Below are 17,753 nucleotides of genomic sequence, written 5' to 3' on the forward strand. Positions count from 1 at the left end.
TTAAACAGGTGTCTTATTGCATTTTAGTATAAATACGGTCAGAAGAGTCGGAGTGCAAAATATCTCGGGGTTGAATAGAAACTGTAGATAAATTTCTACGTACGGCATGTCTGGCCACATAAAAAGCCGTCCAACCTGCAACAAAATTTATCTTTCTGAAGATATGAGTCATCCCGATTTTTATCAAATCATCAATCAATTCCTAAATATCCGTCAGAAGTGGATGGGCATGGACCAGACAATACTGCCTTGTTGCCCAACCCACCACCATGTTTAGTCTCCCTCCAAAACTATGCAGCTAGCCCCATACCATATCTGTCTCTATCCCAAACACTGTTATCAAAATTGATCTTCAAGTAATTTTGGGACGGAGGCTCCACAATGAGAAAGAACATCTATGGTAGCGTAGAACCTACGGAATATGAGTCCCGAGTTTCCCCAATAGCCATAGATCCTCCACCAACTAGTGCACATGCTCTCTAAAACTTGCATCAATGCTCTCATAAGAATGAGTCTCGGCCCCAGATTTTCTTTTCTAAAAATATAATCCTTCCGACTCAAATCAAATATGGTAAGCAATATAGACCACCTCAATCACTTTCCCCTTGGAGTGGTTCCTGTTCATGCCGCCTCTCAGCAACTCAAGAAAATCATTAACCGGGGAAGGGAAAGTGAAGAAATAGGAGGGAAATGTTTGACAATCGCCGTATGAAAAAAAGGACATGGCCAATAGTCTCCTCTATATCCGAACAGGTATCACAGAATGGAGCTAAATTCAATCCTCTCCTTGCCAAAATGCTTCCACGAGGGATCCGGTGCCAAGTCAACTTCCAAAAGAATTTAAGGCAACTCTGGAATGAGTCCCCAACTTCCACACCCATGCACCATTCCTCACTTCCACTGGACCTGGACTGTAGAGTTTATAAAGATTTCATGTTCTAGCTCTGAGTGAAAGAGATAGACCCCAAGCAACTTTGTCGAGAGTATCACACCTGGGAATAGGAGTGGAGTGCACTCGATCAGCGTTGTATAGTGCAGGTGTTCAGACTCTTCTCTCCTTCAATCATCAGATCAGACAACAAGGTTCTCTAATAAATCGACATTGAATATGCTATCGATGTGTATCTGAATCTCTATGGAAGGTTCGTCCTCGCCCTCCATCCTATACCTCTTCCAACGCTACCTAGGCCGAAGCTTAGGCTCCCGGACATGCCTAGAGTAAGAGATTTATATATATAGGGGTCGGAGCGAGCACCGGCATTTTTTTTTTCTGAAGCAGATGTATCATATATGTTGAGTATGAATACATTCAAAAAAGTCAAAAGATAACAAGTTCCAAAGTGCACTTGGTAATCCTCGCTCTTCTAGCCACAGAGTCTCTCCAGAATGGTTAGTCACATCTGAGACTATTCAATCTACTGCTTCATTGGCCTCACGATATACGTGATTCGCCTGTACGGCCATCCCATTAGTGATCATAGGCTATATGTCCCTGAGCAGCAGATGGCATACGCCCACCCTCCACACCCTACTGAATCCAACCAATAACTGTAACTGAATCACCCTCGAGCACGATAGCACGGGCTCGCAGCTTGTGCCACGCATAGCACACGCCAGACCATGTTGCTTGCAGTTCCGCCCCGAAAACTGAGATGTCAAAGATTTGGCAGCATTTGGCTGCAATCACCCTGGAGTTCGGACCTTTAATGATGAAGCCGGCCCCTCCCCTACTCCCTCCATCCGATACACATCCGTCGAAATTTACCTTGAGGAAGCTCGAGGGTGAAAGTTCCGAGGTGAAGAACATCATGCGAGATGCTCCACGAGCAACAGAGGGGGCCAGATATCCCAAGCTATCAAAGGTACGTCCGTTAGATGTGCCTGAAGGATCGCCTAGCATTTGGGCTCTCTCCACAACGAACCTTGGGGGGAGGGGGGCTAGCTCCCTCCAAATATCCAAGTGTCCTTAGATAGCTAGATCCGGTACGCTACATAAGTCACCATAGTGACCACCTGCTTGGAACGGAGGGTGATCTCCCACTGTCTGGTCACCTACAAGAAAAGACGCAGAGTCATGCCAGACCCCTAATGGGATATGGCCAGCTCCTAGATCCTCCTCGCACGCTGGCAGTGGAATAAGGCATGGTCCACAGACTCAACCACCTAGCACAAGGGGCACTGGGGATGGATATCTAGGCCTCTATCACTCAGGACGAGCCTCGTTAGGAGCTGTCCCCAGGCGACCTTTTAGAGAAATAAGGCCACCCTCGGATGTAGACCAAAACTCCAGACCCAAGCATACTCAACCTCCGAGCGACACGCACTCTGGAGGTGGCTGTAGAGGTCGCCTACCTTGACCCTAGATGTGCAGGTCGAGCTCCACACCCTCACATCCAGGCTTGCATACCCTGGAACTGGCATAGACCGTATCTTCTTAGCAAGCTGGTCTCCAAACATCTAGGCTAAGCGGGTAGTGTCCCATCCTATCCCTCCCGGCCGAAAAAGGTCACAAACCAGCAGACCTCCCGGGATGTCGACATTGACCATGGTCGTCCAGCACCTCACGAGAGCGAATCCACCTGGAGGTCTTCCACCGCATATACGCTCTGCCCATCGCCGATCAACTACCGCATCCACACCTTTCGAAATTGAATCCCTACTCTTTGCCACTTGGTTGTGCCAATTGAACCAAGGTTCGATGTCCTGTATTCAAATTTTTGACTCTCATCACACTATGCATATTGATTGTTTAGTTCGAGCCTAGTACATCGAATGTGTTTTGTTTTTCAGATAGTAGCATAACTGCTTGCTGCATGGCTGTGAACATATCTAATGACTTTCCTAAATTATGCTTTTTTAAAAAAAAAAAAATTCCTGTAGGAAAAATTGTTCACCAGTTGAGGGAGTATAATTATGTTGTTTTAGGTTTTTTTTTTTAATCTACTCAAGAGCCCTAGCAACCTGAATCTTGTGGTACCATTGTTTGCGAGGGTCTATGAGGTGAAAACCCTCGTCCCGCTACCTTAAGTATACTACTTGCTTGTAAAAGAGCCTTAATTTTAGATTTCGGTATCTAGATTGTCTTGTTATCTTTTCAGTAGATGTGCATTAGCTATAGATATGTTACCCCTTCCATTGTTGTGGGCATGCATCAACTTGACTCTCTCAAAACATAATGCCTTCTCATTCATATGCTTTGGTTACAAATGTAGCTTTATTATTTGTCCCCCCTACTCGGTTTAACCCGCTCTCCTGTTCTTTCCATGTTTATTTTAGTTTTAGGGTGGTTCGCAGTACCATGCTGAAATCCAAGTTAAAGGAATAATGCGAACTGAAATGAAGTAGCACTTTTACAAGGTACAACATATTTTAGAATTATATTAGTTAGCCAGTGTTTTTCCGTAAGTGAGACAGGTGTCTTAACAATCGAGTCGTATACACTATTTTAATATCAATTCAACCAAAAAAGGGACCCGTTACTTTCATAAAAGATAGAGCATAGATTTTCTGCAATCGGCAGTCTGCATCGCACAGATTTAATTGCTGCCATCATTATATATGGACGGTTGTCAAATAAGATGATTTTATCGTGTCCTCCTCGTTGTTTCTTATTCAACGACCATCCATGTTTTATAGCACGGTAACATGCAGCACTATGCTGTATGACCGGCGAACCGTGGCCAAAAGAAAATCGTTCATCGCCCATTCGATTGGTTGCGTGGGCCCAATGATGTGTTGAAATGCTGCTTTTAACTTTCTGAAAACAGAGGGTCTCTACTTAGGAGCTTTTCAAAAAAAATGCTTTTAGCCCCAATCAATAAAAAAATAAAAAATTAATTTACACTAATAATTATAATATTTTATATCTTTTTTATTATATTATACTATATATAATATTATATTATATTATATCATAATACATTAATATATTATATTAAATAATTTGATATAATATTAAATCATTATGCTATAGTATACAATATTAAATTACTATATATAATAATATTATATTACATTACAGTAATATTATACTATATTATATATTTATGTATTTATTGTTGTTCAAATCTGGCTTAAGAGCAACCACGCCTGAGGAGTTGAGGGAGCTGCCGGAGCATGGAAGAAAAGGACAGAAACAACTTTCTGCACGGCAGTGTACCTGCACAAAACCTCACCGGAAACCTCCAATGATCAAGTTAGGGTGGTATTCAATTGGTCCGGCCAAAAGTCCCTTAGATGTTACCTGACAGGGCTATTTATAGTTCATGTGAAGAGGCCCAGATGGCGGAGGTAATGCCCGTCCTCATCATGAGAGGGGATGGCTCTAAGTTGGATAGCGCGCAACTAGAGCTTGCTAGTGGCGTGTGGTACCGTCCGTTCTTGGGAACGGTAAGGTGTTGACAGTCGTTAGCAGGGTATGGCCGGAGTAGCATGGTGTTGTCCTTGGGTGTCGTGGGCCAGCAAGCAAAACATGGCGTGGCGACGTCGCTATGTACGACCACGTAGGAGGGTGTGGGCACGCATATGGGTGCGGCCATTGGCAGGGCCGAACTAGTTGAGAGGTCACATCATGTATTTGGTGAGGACGATCCGACGAGTGCTGAGGTTAGCCTAGCATCTCGGGTTCCGAGGTGTGCTCGTCGGAGCGCTTCAAGCTTAAAGGTCGGGGCGTATTATTGGAGAATGTGCCCCGAGCTCAGTCGGGGCGAGTCAGCGAATATAGGAGGCGAGTCGGCGATCGTAGAAAGCGCCCCAACCTTGGTCAGACGAGTCGGCGAATATAAAAGGCACCCCGAGCTTGGTCGGCCGAGTCGGCGAATACAGAAGGCGCCCCAAGCTGGGCCGGCCGAGTCGGTGAATACAGGAGGCGCCCCAAGCTGGGCCGGCCGAGTCGGTGAATACAGGAGGCGCCCTGAGCTTGGTCGGACAAGTCGGCGAATATTTGAGGTCGAAGGAGTTTTAGAAAGAGTCCGAGATCGGGCTGGTTCTGGGCCGGACCGAAGCTCCGTCTTGCTGGCGTTGGTGTCTATTGGGCCGAAATTAGGTGGCCCTTTTATTGTGGGCAGGACGATCTGTTTTGCCCCAATCAGTATTAATATATATTATATATTATTATGCTCTTTTGTATAATACTATACAATATTTTTATAGTTATTTTATTATACTAAAAATATTTTCTCAATTTATTTAACTAAATATCAATAATTTTTCATAAAATCTCTATTCGAGATGGCTCTATTTTTAAAAGTTCTACTCTCAAATTTAGGAGCAGAGTGCATACACCAGTCTATTTCCGGAATGCCCCCTCTTTCCCGTCCACGTCGCCGGCAATATTTGACGGAACTTGTTTAAAATTTAAATGACTCAACAAATGGGCGTCCGTGTTATATATGCGCCACTTCGGTCAAACTCAAACCGTTGAACGTTGAATAGCGTATCGTATTTCGAGCAAGTTTTTGGGACACACTATAAAACGTACCGTTCGGGTTACAAGAGAGCTCGAAACGATATAATTGTTATTTTACAACTCTTAACGATTTCTTGAACCGGATAATTTGTAAAAGAACACCAAATTTTTTTCAAGAGTTCTAAATGCACTCGGTATTATCGTAACTACGATTCCGGAATTACACTAAAAAAATGAAAAAGGTCAAATACCTTACCGTTAGTTTAGACGACGTTCGAACCGCCCTCCTAATTTGATGCGCACACCAAAGACATCTGTCCTCGGGCTCCATCTGGAACTTTGAAGCATCTCCGAAGCTGTTTAAAAGATGGGCGGAGGAGACGACAGCGGGGCAACGAATGTGTTATAAATACCGCCGGCCCAGGGACTCGCCTTCTTCAAATAACAGCTGTCCTGGGACCTACGCCTTTCCTAATCTTTCAGCTGGCTCGTGCGAAGGAGAACAGAACCCTAACCCTGGAAAGAAGGCCAGAGGAAGGAGAAGGAGAGGACGAGGAAGACTGATCGGGGCGCGCGAGTGAGCTAGCTCTTTCGCTGAGGAGGCTTGTGTAAAGGTTCGGAGGCGATCCATCCTCCTCTCTTTCTCATTCTCTCTCTTTCCCTGCCCGCCTTTTTGCTTTTTATGTGAATGGATCTGGGGTTGATTTGCGGGTGGAGGGACATTTTGGATCTAAAAGGTTTATCCCTTTTTGTGTTCTTGAACTTTTTGAATTAATTATTTTTTTTTATTTTTTATGTAAGAATAGAGGAGCTTGACAGCTGGATTTGGCGATTTTTGATTTTTTAGTATCAGTTTTTAGTCTTACCAACAGGAAAAAAGTTAGATTTTTGTAGTTTTCTCTTTTGGGCGAAAAGCTTGCGGATGGCTTTGTTTTGAGGTCTGTGCTTAATGGTGACGATGATTGGCAAGAATTTCTTCTCTTTGTTTCGTTCCCGTGGATGATGTTGTCCACGATTTTATTTTTTTTACCTGTTAAAACTACGATGAAATGTCGAGCCTTTTTTTTTTTTTTTTACTTTAACCAATTTAACTCAAGGGAATCTGTACCTTATTTTAATTTATGGAAGAAAATTGTAGAAAAAAGAGAGATGAAATTGTTTCATTTTTAAGAAAAAAAAAATTGATGAAGGGGTGGTCTTCTAGATGGATTAATCAATGAGATCTGTTGCGATGTGCTCCAACTTATATTTCCCAAATTTATGCAGTCTAACAAAATTAGGGGTTGCTCGTCTTCAACCCAACAGGTTAAAAGGAAATCGTGATCGACAAATCAGGCTGATCGAGGTAATTCGGCAAAGAGTGTGTCCATATCCCCACCATGGTTGCTTCAGTCGCCGCTTCGGCCTTTTTCCCCACACCATCTTTCTCCTCCGCGACGTCGGCAAAAGCTTCCAAGACCATCGGTGAAGGCGCCGAGAGTTTGGATGTTCGGGGTATCGTAGCCAAACCCACCTCTTCTTCAGCGGCTATGCAGGGTAAGGTGAAGGCCCAAGCCGTCCCCAAGATCAATGGCGCGAAGGTTGGCCTGAAAACTGAATCCCAAAAGGCTGAGGAAGATGCTGCCAGCTCCTCAGCCCCGAGGACATTCTATAATCAATTGCCTGACTGGAGCGTGCTCCTTGCCGCCGTAACAACGATCTTTTTGGCTGCGGAGAGGCAGTGGACCCTTCTTGATTGGAAGCCACGGCGTCCCGACATGCTTACTGATGCATTTGGCCTTGGGAAGATCGTGCAAGATGGACTAACTTTCAGGCAGAACTTTTCCATCAGGTCATATGAGATTGGGGCTGATCGGACGGCTTCTATAGAAACACTAATGAACCATTTACAGGTGAGCTGAAGTATAATCTAGTGTGTTCAATATCTGGCTCCTGTTGCATCTGATTTCTAACGATGCCGCATGTCAGCAGGAAACAGCACTTAATCATGTGAGGAGTGCTGGGCTCCTGGGCGATGGCTTTGGTGCCACACCAGAGATGAGTAAAAGAAATTTGATCTGGGTTGTCACCAAAATGCAGGTCCTGGTTGGGCACTATCCTTCCTGGTATTTTCCTTCTCCAGATGAATAAGCAAAACCGGGGCTAATGATTTTTTATTGCATTTTAGGAGTTCTTTGGGAATGCTTTGTTTTGTTGCCTGGTGCTTATGATAAAATGATTACAATCAATTTATAACAAACAAATGGCGTTTGAAAGCCTGTTGTCTCAACCAGTCTGTCCTGTTTGGCAACTGATGGCTGGAATAGTTTGAATATAGTTGAGATATTCTGTTATGTAAGATGATCGCTAGGATCAAATATATTGCCGTATCCATGAAACTATAAAACCAAGATTAATGATTATTTCAAGTCATTGATTTTCTGATGATAATTTAATATTCCATTGAAGATTGCAAAAGAAATCATTGCAAAATTTCAGATATGTTCATGAATACCAGCCAAAATGACAAGGACTAAGATTTATATGTACCGTGGCAGAGTGAATAATGATTCAAATTGATATCTTGACTGAGATGGAAACTTGGCATCCAACGTAACCCTCTTAAGCATTTTTTGTGCGTTGGATGCTTTGATTCATTGTGGCTTAAGCCTTCTGGGTAAATCAAGAGTAGATATAGGTCTGATGGGTTTTGAAAGTGAAACTTCATTCACAGTATACAACTGCTCAAACAATATGTTATTTCTTGCAGAAACTCTTTGTAGAGGTAGGCATTCATCACAATTTGTTTGAGTTGTTGAATTTCTAGCTCTTGAGTTCTCAATCTATGTATTCCTATTTCAATCTAAGTCTGCTTGTTCTGGTTCATTGCTCTTTTTCTTTTTGTTTATAGCATACACAGTCATTAATGGGATTCTGTGAATTCTTTTTGTCACCTCGGAAAGTCAAAGCAGAGATATGCAACATCGTACCATACAAAATTATGAAAATCCTGTAAATGCTCGTTGAAACTTTTCTTCTGTAGTACTTTGCTTGACTCCGTTTTGTTGAATCAATTGTTTCTTTCTTGCTACCATGGTTTTCTGCTTCATCTTCCTTTTAACTTTTCTAGTATTTCTTGTTCGAAGTATGACATAAATGGTCATGAAGTGGTTTGACTAATTCATCATTTATGGTGAAATTCTGAAAAGATATTTCTGAGGTCGATGCTTCTCGGTCCTCTATTATTTATACTGGACTAAGACCACTTTGACCTTGTTGATTTATCCATCAGTTGAGTCAAAACTTTAATCTTTTTACATGTATTGTTTTTCTTAGATTTCAAAAGACTACTTGATTGTATCTATGTTTTATTACCTGGATAGCCATGCAGGAGGTATGCTTTATATAGTGTTTGCTGTGATGGAGGAAAATGGATTATTCTTTTCTCTGGTTTCTTTGCAAATATAAACCACGAAAATGTCGAATCTTAACATATAATTTTGTTTAATAGTGTTTTTGATTTGATTTTACAGGGGGGATGTTGTTGAAGTAGATACATGGGTTGGTGCATCTGGTAAAAATGGGATGCGTCGTGATTGGCATGTTCGTGACTACCGAACAGGCCAAACTATATTAAGAGCCACCAGGTTGGAATTTGCTTGCTGAGTGTCTTGTGTCATTCTTTGATTTCATTTTTTTTTTTTATACTCAGAATCTATTTCTTGATTCTTTTGTGATTCTTATACCACTTATTTTGGTGCGCTGAGTAATGGTTTTTGGCTTTTCTTCTGGACATCCAGTGTGTGGGTGATGATGAATAAACACACTAGGAAGTTGTCTAAAATGCCCGAAGAAGTTAGAGCAGAGATAGGGCCTTACTTTCTGGAGCATGCTGCTATTGCGGATGAGGACAGCAGAAAGCTTCCAAAGCTTGATGGTGATACTGCAGATTATATTAAAGGGGGCCTGACTGTAAGTATGAGGTTGACATATAAAATGATCTTGATTTTCCTTTCATTTCATCATCTGTTTGTTTACATCTTATGTTACTTATGTATATATATATTTTTTTAACTTATATTATGCAGCCTCGATGGAGTGATCTAGATGTCAATCAGCATGTGAACAATGTCAAATATATTGGCTGGATTCTTGAGGTAATTTTGGAGAGCTGTCAACTATCTTAGCACTTACCTCTGCTTATATATGTTTTGCTATTGCAAGTGTACTCATTGGGCGAACTTTTCTATTTTGCCTACTTTTGGCATTACCCTGTTAGGAAAAGAAATCACTAGGATTGTGATTTACCAGTGGCTTATCCTCTGAAGTCAAGAAAATCCTTTGTGCTTGTAACATAACGGTTTCAACGTTTCTTTTGCACTATGTTTACTTGATATTATTTCATAATGTATGGTAAGGCTCAGTTACATGTACCTTATGGATGCACTTATATGTACAGTCTTGATAAATGGGGGCAAACTGTGATTGTGATTTACCAGTATCTCATCCTCTGAAGTTTAGGGAAGTCTTTATGCTGCTAACATTATGGTTTAAACATTTCTTTTCTACTATATTTAGTTGACATTATTTCATAATGTATGGTAAAACCAAGTTAGATGTATCATGTGGATGAATTTATATGCAGTCTTGAAAAAAAACTATGATTGCGATTCACCAGTATCTAATCCTCTGAAGTTAAGAAAATTCTTTGTGAAGGTAACGTAATGGTCTCAACATTTCTTTGGCACTATGTTTATTTGATATTATCTCATAATCTATAGCGAGTCTTAGTTACACGAAACCATATGAATGCACTTATATGCTAGTCTTGAAAAATTAGAACATGATTGCTTACTAAAATAAAGGACACAATATGATTGGACACAACTACAAGCAATATATAGTTTTGCATGTGTAGTTAGGCATATATGGAAAATAATAGAATATCACAATAACATCTTTTATGTTCCATACAAAGAACACCTACATTTACAAAGTCCATCTTTTAGTCGAAACTCAAATCCATAATACTCTAGTCCCTACTCCATAAATACTAAAATTACGATCCATCAGGTCTATCATCATAAAGGCTGACATTCATGAAGAAAATGATTAAAGATACTATAACCACACGGCAAAACATACCTAGGAAGCGTTTTAAAAGCAGGTTACAGAATAAATCTGACATGTATCCTTAGTGTTGTGCAATTTGAAATCTCTATATGCTGGCTGATGTGTTATTTCTCAAACGTGCAGCTGCCATACTTTTAGTTATAGGTTTGTTGAAGGTAGTCCATGGTTTGAAATATTTCTTTTTTATGGAAATGCTTGCAGCATGAATTTTTAAAATTTGCCCTGCAGCTTATACAAATAATTACATGGAAAAGCCATCCAGATTGAGATAATGTCACAACTCATATTTGCAAATATTTATCTGGTTGCCCATTAAAGTACATCCTGTGCATTCGTTCTCTGGATTTTTGTATTCATGCCCTACAATACCACAGATTTCGAGCCAGTAATCTCTTTATTTGAGCTACCTTTTCCTTGCGACAGTTCCACCTCGGTCACAAGCCATTATCTTATTACCTTTCAAGGAGACTCTTTTGGTGAGCTGTTAGATGCTCTTTGCATTTGCAAAGTGCAACATATCGATGGTGAATTTCACTTGGTTCTAGCTCATGGAATGCACTGAACATGGCTTGCTTTCTTCCTTTGTTTTTTTTGGATCTGAATATTCCTTGCGAGTGCTGCTACAGTTCCAAAGCTGAAGTCTACTTTCTTGTGTTTTCTTTGGTGGAACTTGTGGAACAATTTAATACTTGAATTTTTGTACGGTGCAACATGCGATCCAAGTAAATGCTTCATCTTTGTTATATTATGTGTGCAGAGCGCTCCAATTTCAATCCTGGAGAATCACGAGCTTGCAAGTATGACTCTGGAATATAGGAGGGAGTGTGGGAGGGACAGCGTGCTGCAATCCCTCACTGCTGTCTCTAATGACTGCACCGGTGGCTTTCCGGAAGCTGGCATCGAGTGCCAGCATCTGCTGCAGCTGGACTACGGGGCCGAAATTGTGAGGGGACGGACACAGTGGAGGCCCAAGCGTGCCCCGGGTCTCGGGAACATGGGGCCCACTTCAGCTGCTGGAAGTGCTTGATGCGCTGCTTTCTATTCTCAATTGGAAATTAGGGTCGGAGTGAGCTTAGTGGTGGGTTTAGTCTTTTCTTTTTAATGATTGCTCTTCTTCTGTAAAATTCCAACTTATCCAATGTAGGAATAGAGGCTCCAAGATCTTATTGCTTATTATGTTTGTTTGGGTTTTTTTTTTTTTTCTTTACTCTCACCATGCTGACTTGATTGTCATTGGATTCATATTGTAAGTAATTAAGCAATGCTGCTGCATAATTTTCTGCCAAAATTTGGGAAGTAACTAATTAACTTTTGATTGGTACGATTTGTTTGTTTTTCTAATAAAAAAGTGGTTTACGAAGAGGGACTGTCCTGTATTTTTTTTTCTCATTTAGTTTCTTCATCTATTCTCTTTTTTATTAATATTGTGAGATTTTTTTTTCCTTAGTTTCTCTTTTTCAAATTCTTTTTAAAGATCTCTGGATTAAAAAAATTATGAAATCTAAAAAATGATATGTATATAATTTTTTATATTAGATAAAGCTTAGAAAATATGTATGTGTATTGGATGAATATTATATTTTAAAATTTATATTAATTTATCTAGAGTTGCGTATTAATTTGCGAGATGATCCAAAAAAAAAAAAGGTTGTTTGTATATATTATAATAATCACTAGTATTGTCCACAAAAACATTAGTCAATCTTGATTGAGGTTTCGACCTGCAAATAATAATAATTAAAATCTTTACCTTAATCTATACAACTATTGATATTGAACTTGGGCATTTTGAAATTACAGTTTTCTATGTTTGAGTTAATTGAATGGGTAATGTTGGAGTGGATTATCTAATAGTTGACTGGACTCTTGAATCTAAACTATCAGATTGAATTAGATCCAACTAGGCAGAATTAGGTGTGTCTCTAATTGTAAGCATGTCACTCTTAATGGGAATTTCCGCATCACTTGCTTCAAACCTTTTTGACTAGGATAGAGAAGCATGTGTTTTAGAGGGAGCAAGATTTTAAATAATGCATTACATTGTGTTATAAACAGGCCATATGCAGTCATTATTCACCATTTATCTCAGAAGTCAAGTTCTAATACTAATATAATCATTGTTATAACAGGTATTAAATAATATTATTGTAGAAAACAATTGATAATAATGGAAAAATAATGGCATTACCTTTCTAATGAATATCATCTTTTATCCATACAATCACTTTTAAGAAGAAAAAAATTTGTTGCAAAAGAAATTAGATTTTTTTAAGAAAACAATTTTTCATCTAGAGTAAAAGTACATGTAAGAATAATGGTATTTTCTCCTTTTTTTTCTGTTATTATATATATGATGTATAACAGGCGGGTGTCGAAACTGTTATAAAAGCCATTACAACAGTTCCAAAACCATTGTTTTAATCTCGAGGGGATCAAAAGACAAAAAACAAAAAACTTCATCAGGCTAAACAAAAACTGGTGTGCTGCACTCGTCTTTATATGAAAGAGTCGCCAGCCGGGACAAAACCCCAATCAGAAGCACACAATGCTGCTAAAAAGATAAACGGAAAAAAAAAACTGAAAAAAATAAAATTCATGCAGTGCCTCTTCCTAAAAAGAAGAAAAAAAGAAAAGAAAATCATATGGTACCGGGGTATTCGGGCTCGCACGCACGAACCCAGGCCATGTCGACTCCAAGCCCGGCCAGGTCCTGCGCGTAAGACCGGAAGCATAACGGCGTCGCTCGCCGGAGAAACTCGCAACACGCGCTGAAAGCCTCGAAGACCGACTCGGCGGCGCTGCACGACTCGAAGACGTAGGGTGGCAACGAAGCCGGACGGCATTGCTCTTCTGGCTCCGCCGCATCTTCTCTGGTGATGGTGGCGATGCAGATGACCACTACAACGAGCAGTGCAACAAAAGCGACGAGTCTCGCCGCCATGATCTCAATCGGCTGCTGCTTGCTTGCTTTGAAGGCCTTTCGAGTTTGGATCTCATATTGTCGTGATCCTAAAAGGGCTTGGGTGGTTGCACCCAGCTCAAATAATGAAGACTGGGCACTGGCAGCTGGATTTATTTAGATCGACTTACGAGAGCAAGATTCCTGCGTTTTTGCAGCTACGAGAGGGGGGGTTGTTCGAGGTCAACTAGAATTGTTAATAGGTTGCTTGCGGGATAAGTTCTGTACGTAACGGTATATCTGAACTCTGATGAAGTGGAATTATAAATAAATTGTTGAAACTAAGCTACAAGATTGGTTAACACAAAAAATAAAAACTCCTTGCATCGTCCATCTGTCACTTTGCCATTTGAAATTAACAGACAGTTATGTTGCCAAATTATCTGGTTTTTAAATACATTTAAAAGCATCAACCAGATGAAAGGGTTAAAAATAATTGTAAATACCTATTTAAAGATTTAATCTTTTTTTTTAAAAAAAAATCAGATTCTCTTTTCAAGAGGGGGATCGATGAGTAGATCTGCTCAACGGACGGGCCGGGCATGTAGCCCAAGATACAACATCATTTGATAGGAGGACGGGTACTGAGCGGGGTCTAGGCAAGAGACCAGTGAGGAAGATCACATATTATATTATATTTTTTTATATATTATAGATATTATATAAATTCCAGGCTTTATATTATATATATTGGGATAATGTGTTTGTTTCTTTTAAAAAAAGTTATGAAAGTTCTTTTACTAATCATAAAATTATTCTATTTTATTTTTCTTCATTTATAACAATGACTATACATTGTTTTACCAAAATATAGTTTATAATATCTATTGGGTTGGCAAGGATTGAATTATTTTCTTGTGCTGGGACTGGGCTGAAGCCATCTAGGCAGTCCAGCTCAAATGTCATGTTACAGGGCGGAGGGCAGCTGGGACGGGTAAGGCTGAGTGAATCAAGGGGAATCTGCTTCTGGAATTCGCATCGACCCGGAACCATGATCGAAGTAAAAATAGGTGGATATCCCAGAGCTGCTTGTCCCTACCCTTAATCCATTCTGCATTGGAGATTTGGAGAGATGCATGGCACAAGAAGGAAAACCCCTTACCCTTTAATATATTTTCATTATAATATTAGAAATTTGCGTCCGGTGAACACATAGGCAGTGCCCGAGCATGAGATCTTATCAGGTGAAATAGACTGCAATGGGGCTTGTGACGGTATGTTTCTTGTCATCGAGAATCCACTCTAATTTGCCACCTGCACTTCGGGCTTTGGGTGGTTGATCCGGTTCATAGAGGCTGAAGAAATGGAGTTCATCCTCGGAAAGATCCACCCTCACTCCTGTTGGTTGCGTGATCCGAGCTCTGTAGGCCGAACGAGCCTCGCCAACATTCGTCACGGTTCGTGTGACCGAGATACTTGGCTGCTCGGCGTTCAACTGTTCAAGTACCCTCCGATCGAAGGATAGTTCAGCTCCGACGCTTCTATCATTTCGACTGCGGAACAATTAATTTCCCGGCGGGCAACTATCGTGACACCCTTATCGCTGTATCGAAGGCCGCAGAGATATCCAATGTAGTCACCGGCGTCGAGATCGTAGATGAGGCCCGGATCCATCGCCGCCCATGGCCTCACCTGTCCCGCACCCATGCCGAAGATGTCTGCGGGGGAGCCGGTGTTCTCGTCGACCTGATCGGATTTCCGTCCAGGTCAAGGCTGGTGGCTGATGTTCTTATGGCCGATCGGATGTAAGCTGGCGACCAATCTGGGTGCTTGTTCTTGATCAAAACTGCGATTCCAGATACGTGAGGTGCGGCCATCGACGTGCCGGTTTTGAGGTTGAAAGTGGAGGTGGCGAGTTCTGAAGGATTGGGCCCCACGGCGCGGGGCCACGCGCCCAGAATGTCGACGCTGGGCGCTAGGACGTCGGGCATTTGGATGCCGCCGTTGAGGATGCTCGATCGGGCCTCTCGAGGATACGGCGGCGAGAATGGGCGACGGTCGATACCCAAATTGGGTGCCTTTGAAAACGATTGTTGCGTTAGGAGTAGAATCTTTCGTCGAGCGAATGTAGTCTTTGATCTTCTGGCCATCGACAAAGTTCATGTAGGAGACCGGAAGGACATGGCCTTCCGCATAAGGATCACCCCGGCTATCGTCCATGAGTATCATTCCTGCTGCTCCTTCGCTGTAGACGCGCCCAGGAACATGGCCGCTTCGATGATCTTTCTGTTGCAGCCGAAGTCGGTGAAGTTGCACGTCCCATTCCACCACTCGGGCTTGGGTTTGGTTCGGGTGGATTCCGCTATCCAACACTCCGATAACGACACCCTGTCCAAAGAAGGATTCGTACCAGGTACCGTTCTCCGGCTGGCTCAGCCCCAAGAACCGAGGCGTGTGGGTCGTTCGGGGCCGGAGAGGGAGCTCCCGGTCCGGGTCCGCATCTAGGAACCCGTCCATTGCTTCCATGGCCTTCAGTTCCGTGGGAGTGTGTGAGACCCTGGAACTGGGCCCGGTCCACTTGACCGGCCCAGTCCCCATACCTGGCCGGGATGGATTCTTTCCATCCCGAAGAAGAAGGAAGAGCCCTATTTTAGGGCTTCCTTCTCCTTCTCCTTGGAGTCCACCGAAGGAGAGCCACCGCACGCAAGGAAGAAAGGGGGAGGGGATTCTTCTTCATGTTGCCGCCGAAAGAGAGAGGGAGAGAGAGGGCTTTGGGTCGGTCTTCTTCGGTACGAGGGCCGTCTTCCTCCTTGCGGCCGGAGAGGAAGAGAGGCGCCGGATCTTCGTCGGGGCTAAGATAAGCCTTCTCCTTCTCCTTGCTTGGAGATTAGCCATAGTGTATGGTGGTTCTGAGCCGGCCAATTGCTGGAAATTGGGCCCGGAAGCTCTTGTCGTTGGCCTCGTTCGCCGTTGCCAGCCGCCGGGGGTGGTTGGGCTTGCGCCGCCACCTCCTGCCGCCATCGGAGCCGGCCACCATGGTCGCCCCGGAGCCCGACCGAGAGGGAAGAAGAAGAAGACAGGGGGTCACGGGGTCCCCTGTTTCACCGAAGGAGAAGAGGGAGTCGGGAGAGAAAAGAAGAAAGAAGAAAAAGAAAAGAGAAAAGAAGAAGGAAAAAGAAGAAAAGAAAAAAAAAAGGAAAAGAAAAAAAATAATAATAATAAAGAGAGGGGGTGGTTTACGGGTATGAACCCAAACTCGGAGTGCTAGGCACTCCTGCAGGGCCAACCATGGGAGGATATTAAAAAAAAAAAATTAAGTCTTTGTATATATATATGTTGTGATGAATTTTAAAAGAAGAATATGATTTTTGAATATTATGTTCTGCGAGAAATTTGCGGAATTAATTAGATTTGTCGTGGATCGCGTTTGCAAGATAAGTGATGTAACATCTTTTCTAGATTTATCGGCAAACTATATATCTGTTTTACGAATCGAATTATTCGTGATTTCGAATTTGATGCATGGATTATATGTATAGGACTTGTGCCACCTCTCCAGTTCTTCGTCGCCGAGTAAGTCCGTGCCCTTGGGCTTTTTGACATGAATAATATAGGTTTGAATCCGAGAAGGAGCATTGCCTCCTTGGTCGTCGATGATGGGAAGAACCCGGCCGTGGCTCATGGGAAGAATGATGCCGAGAAACAAGAGTGCGAGGAGAGCCAGGTGAAGGAGGCTATGCTTTTTTAATTGAGAAATCAGTTTGTGTATTCCATATCATAATCTCTTAAATAGAAACTGCGTTCTGTAACATAGATTAAGCACTGCGCCTGAAGAAACGGGATCTCTCCTCACACCAGGCTCGAACCCACAGAGCTGGGCTGTCTAAAATGGGGTCATCGACCCGGACCTCAAATTGTAGGCCCGTATTTCCAGGTCCAGCCCATAGCTACTGGAACCTCCCCGTTCTGCTCGATCATGCATTCCAACTTCAGGTCCGGTTGGGCTGTCTACAATTCGTGCGCGTTCTTCATTTGTTGGGCCAGAAATAGCCTCAACATTGGGCCCGTAATAGCCTCCGAACCGGATTTGGGCAATCTCCAAGTCCCAAGATCCCATTTGCTTTCGCCCATCTGTTACGTCGTTGCTGCATCGGGGGCCGATTGCTGCTGGCCCGCTGGCATTGTCATGGACGCAATTTAATAGAGTCGGTCACGATGTTGGCAACCCGCCCAGCGTGTTCAAGCCCAAAGCCTTTGGGCAGGCTCGGGTGACAAGTTTCAGGACGGGTGGCCTGGGCCAAGCCGAACTTAGAGAATAGGCCTGCTTACTAAACG

At 42.4% G+C, this 17,753-nt stretch overlaps 1 protein-coding gene across 2 annotated transcripts; it reads left to right on the forward strand.

Annotated features, from left to right (window-relative positions):
* The first annotated feature begins 5,787 nt into the window (after positions 1-5,787).
* Positions 5,788-11,807, forward strand: LOC103704422 (palmitoyl-acyl carrier protein thioesterase, chloroplastic-like). Of its 2 annotated transcripts, none has more exons than XM_008787700.4 (7): positions 5,788-6,021; positions 6,674-7,299; positions 7,379-7,512; positions 8,920-9,033; positions 9,187-9,358; positions 9,475-9,543; positions 11,277-11,733. In XM_008787700.4, exons 2-7 carry the CDS (start codon positions 6,787-6,789, stop codon positions 11,544-11,546), a joined length of 1,272 nt encoding a protein of 423 aa, XP_008785922.1. In that variant the 5' UTR covers positions 5,788-6,021; positions 6,674-6,786; the 3' UTR covers positions 11,547-11,733. The 2 variants fall into 2 exon arrangements, with proteins under 2 accessions (XP_008785922.1, XP_008785915.1); XM_008787693.4 differs by having other exon boundaries at positions 5,793-6,021; positions 6,713-7,299; positions 11,277-11,807.
* Positions 11,808-17,753: the final 5,946 nt, after the last annotated feature.

The sequence above is a fragment of the Phoenix dactylifera genome, chromosome 9, assembly GCF_009389715.1.
Source record: "Phoenix dactylifera cultivar Barhee BC4 chromosome 9, palm_55x_up_171113_PBpolish2nd_filt_p, whole genome shotgun sequence".
In the NCBI taxonomy this organism is placed as follows: domain Eukaryota; kingdom Viridiplantae; phylum Streptophyta; class Magnoliopsida; order Arecales; family Arecaceae; genus Phoenix; species Phoenix dactylifera.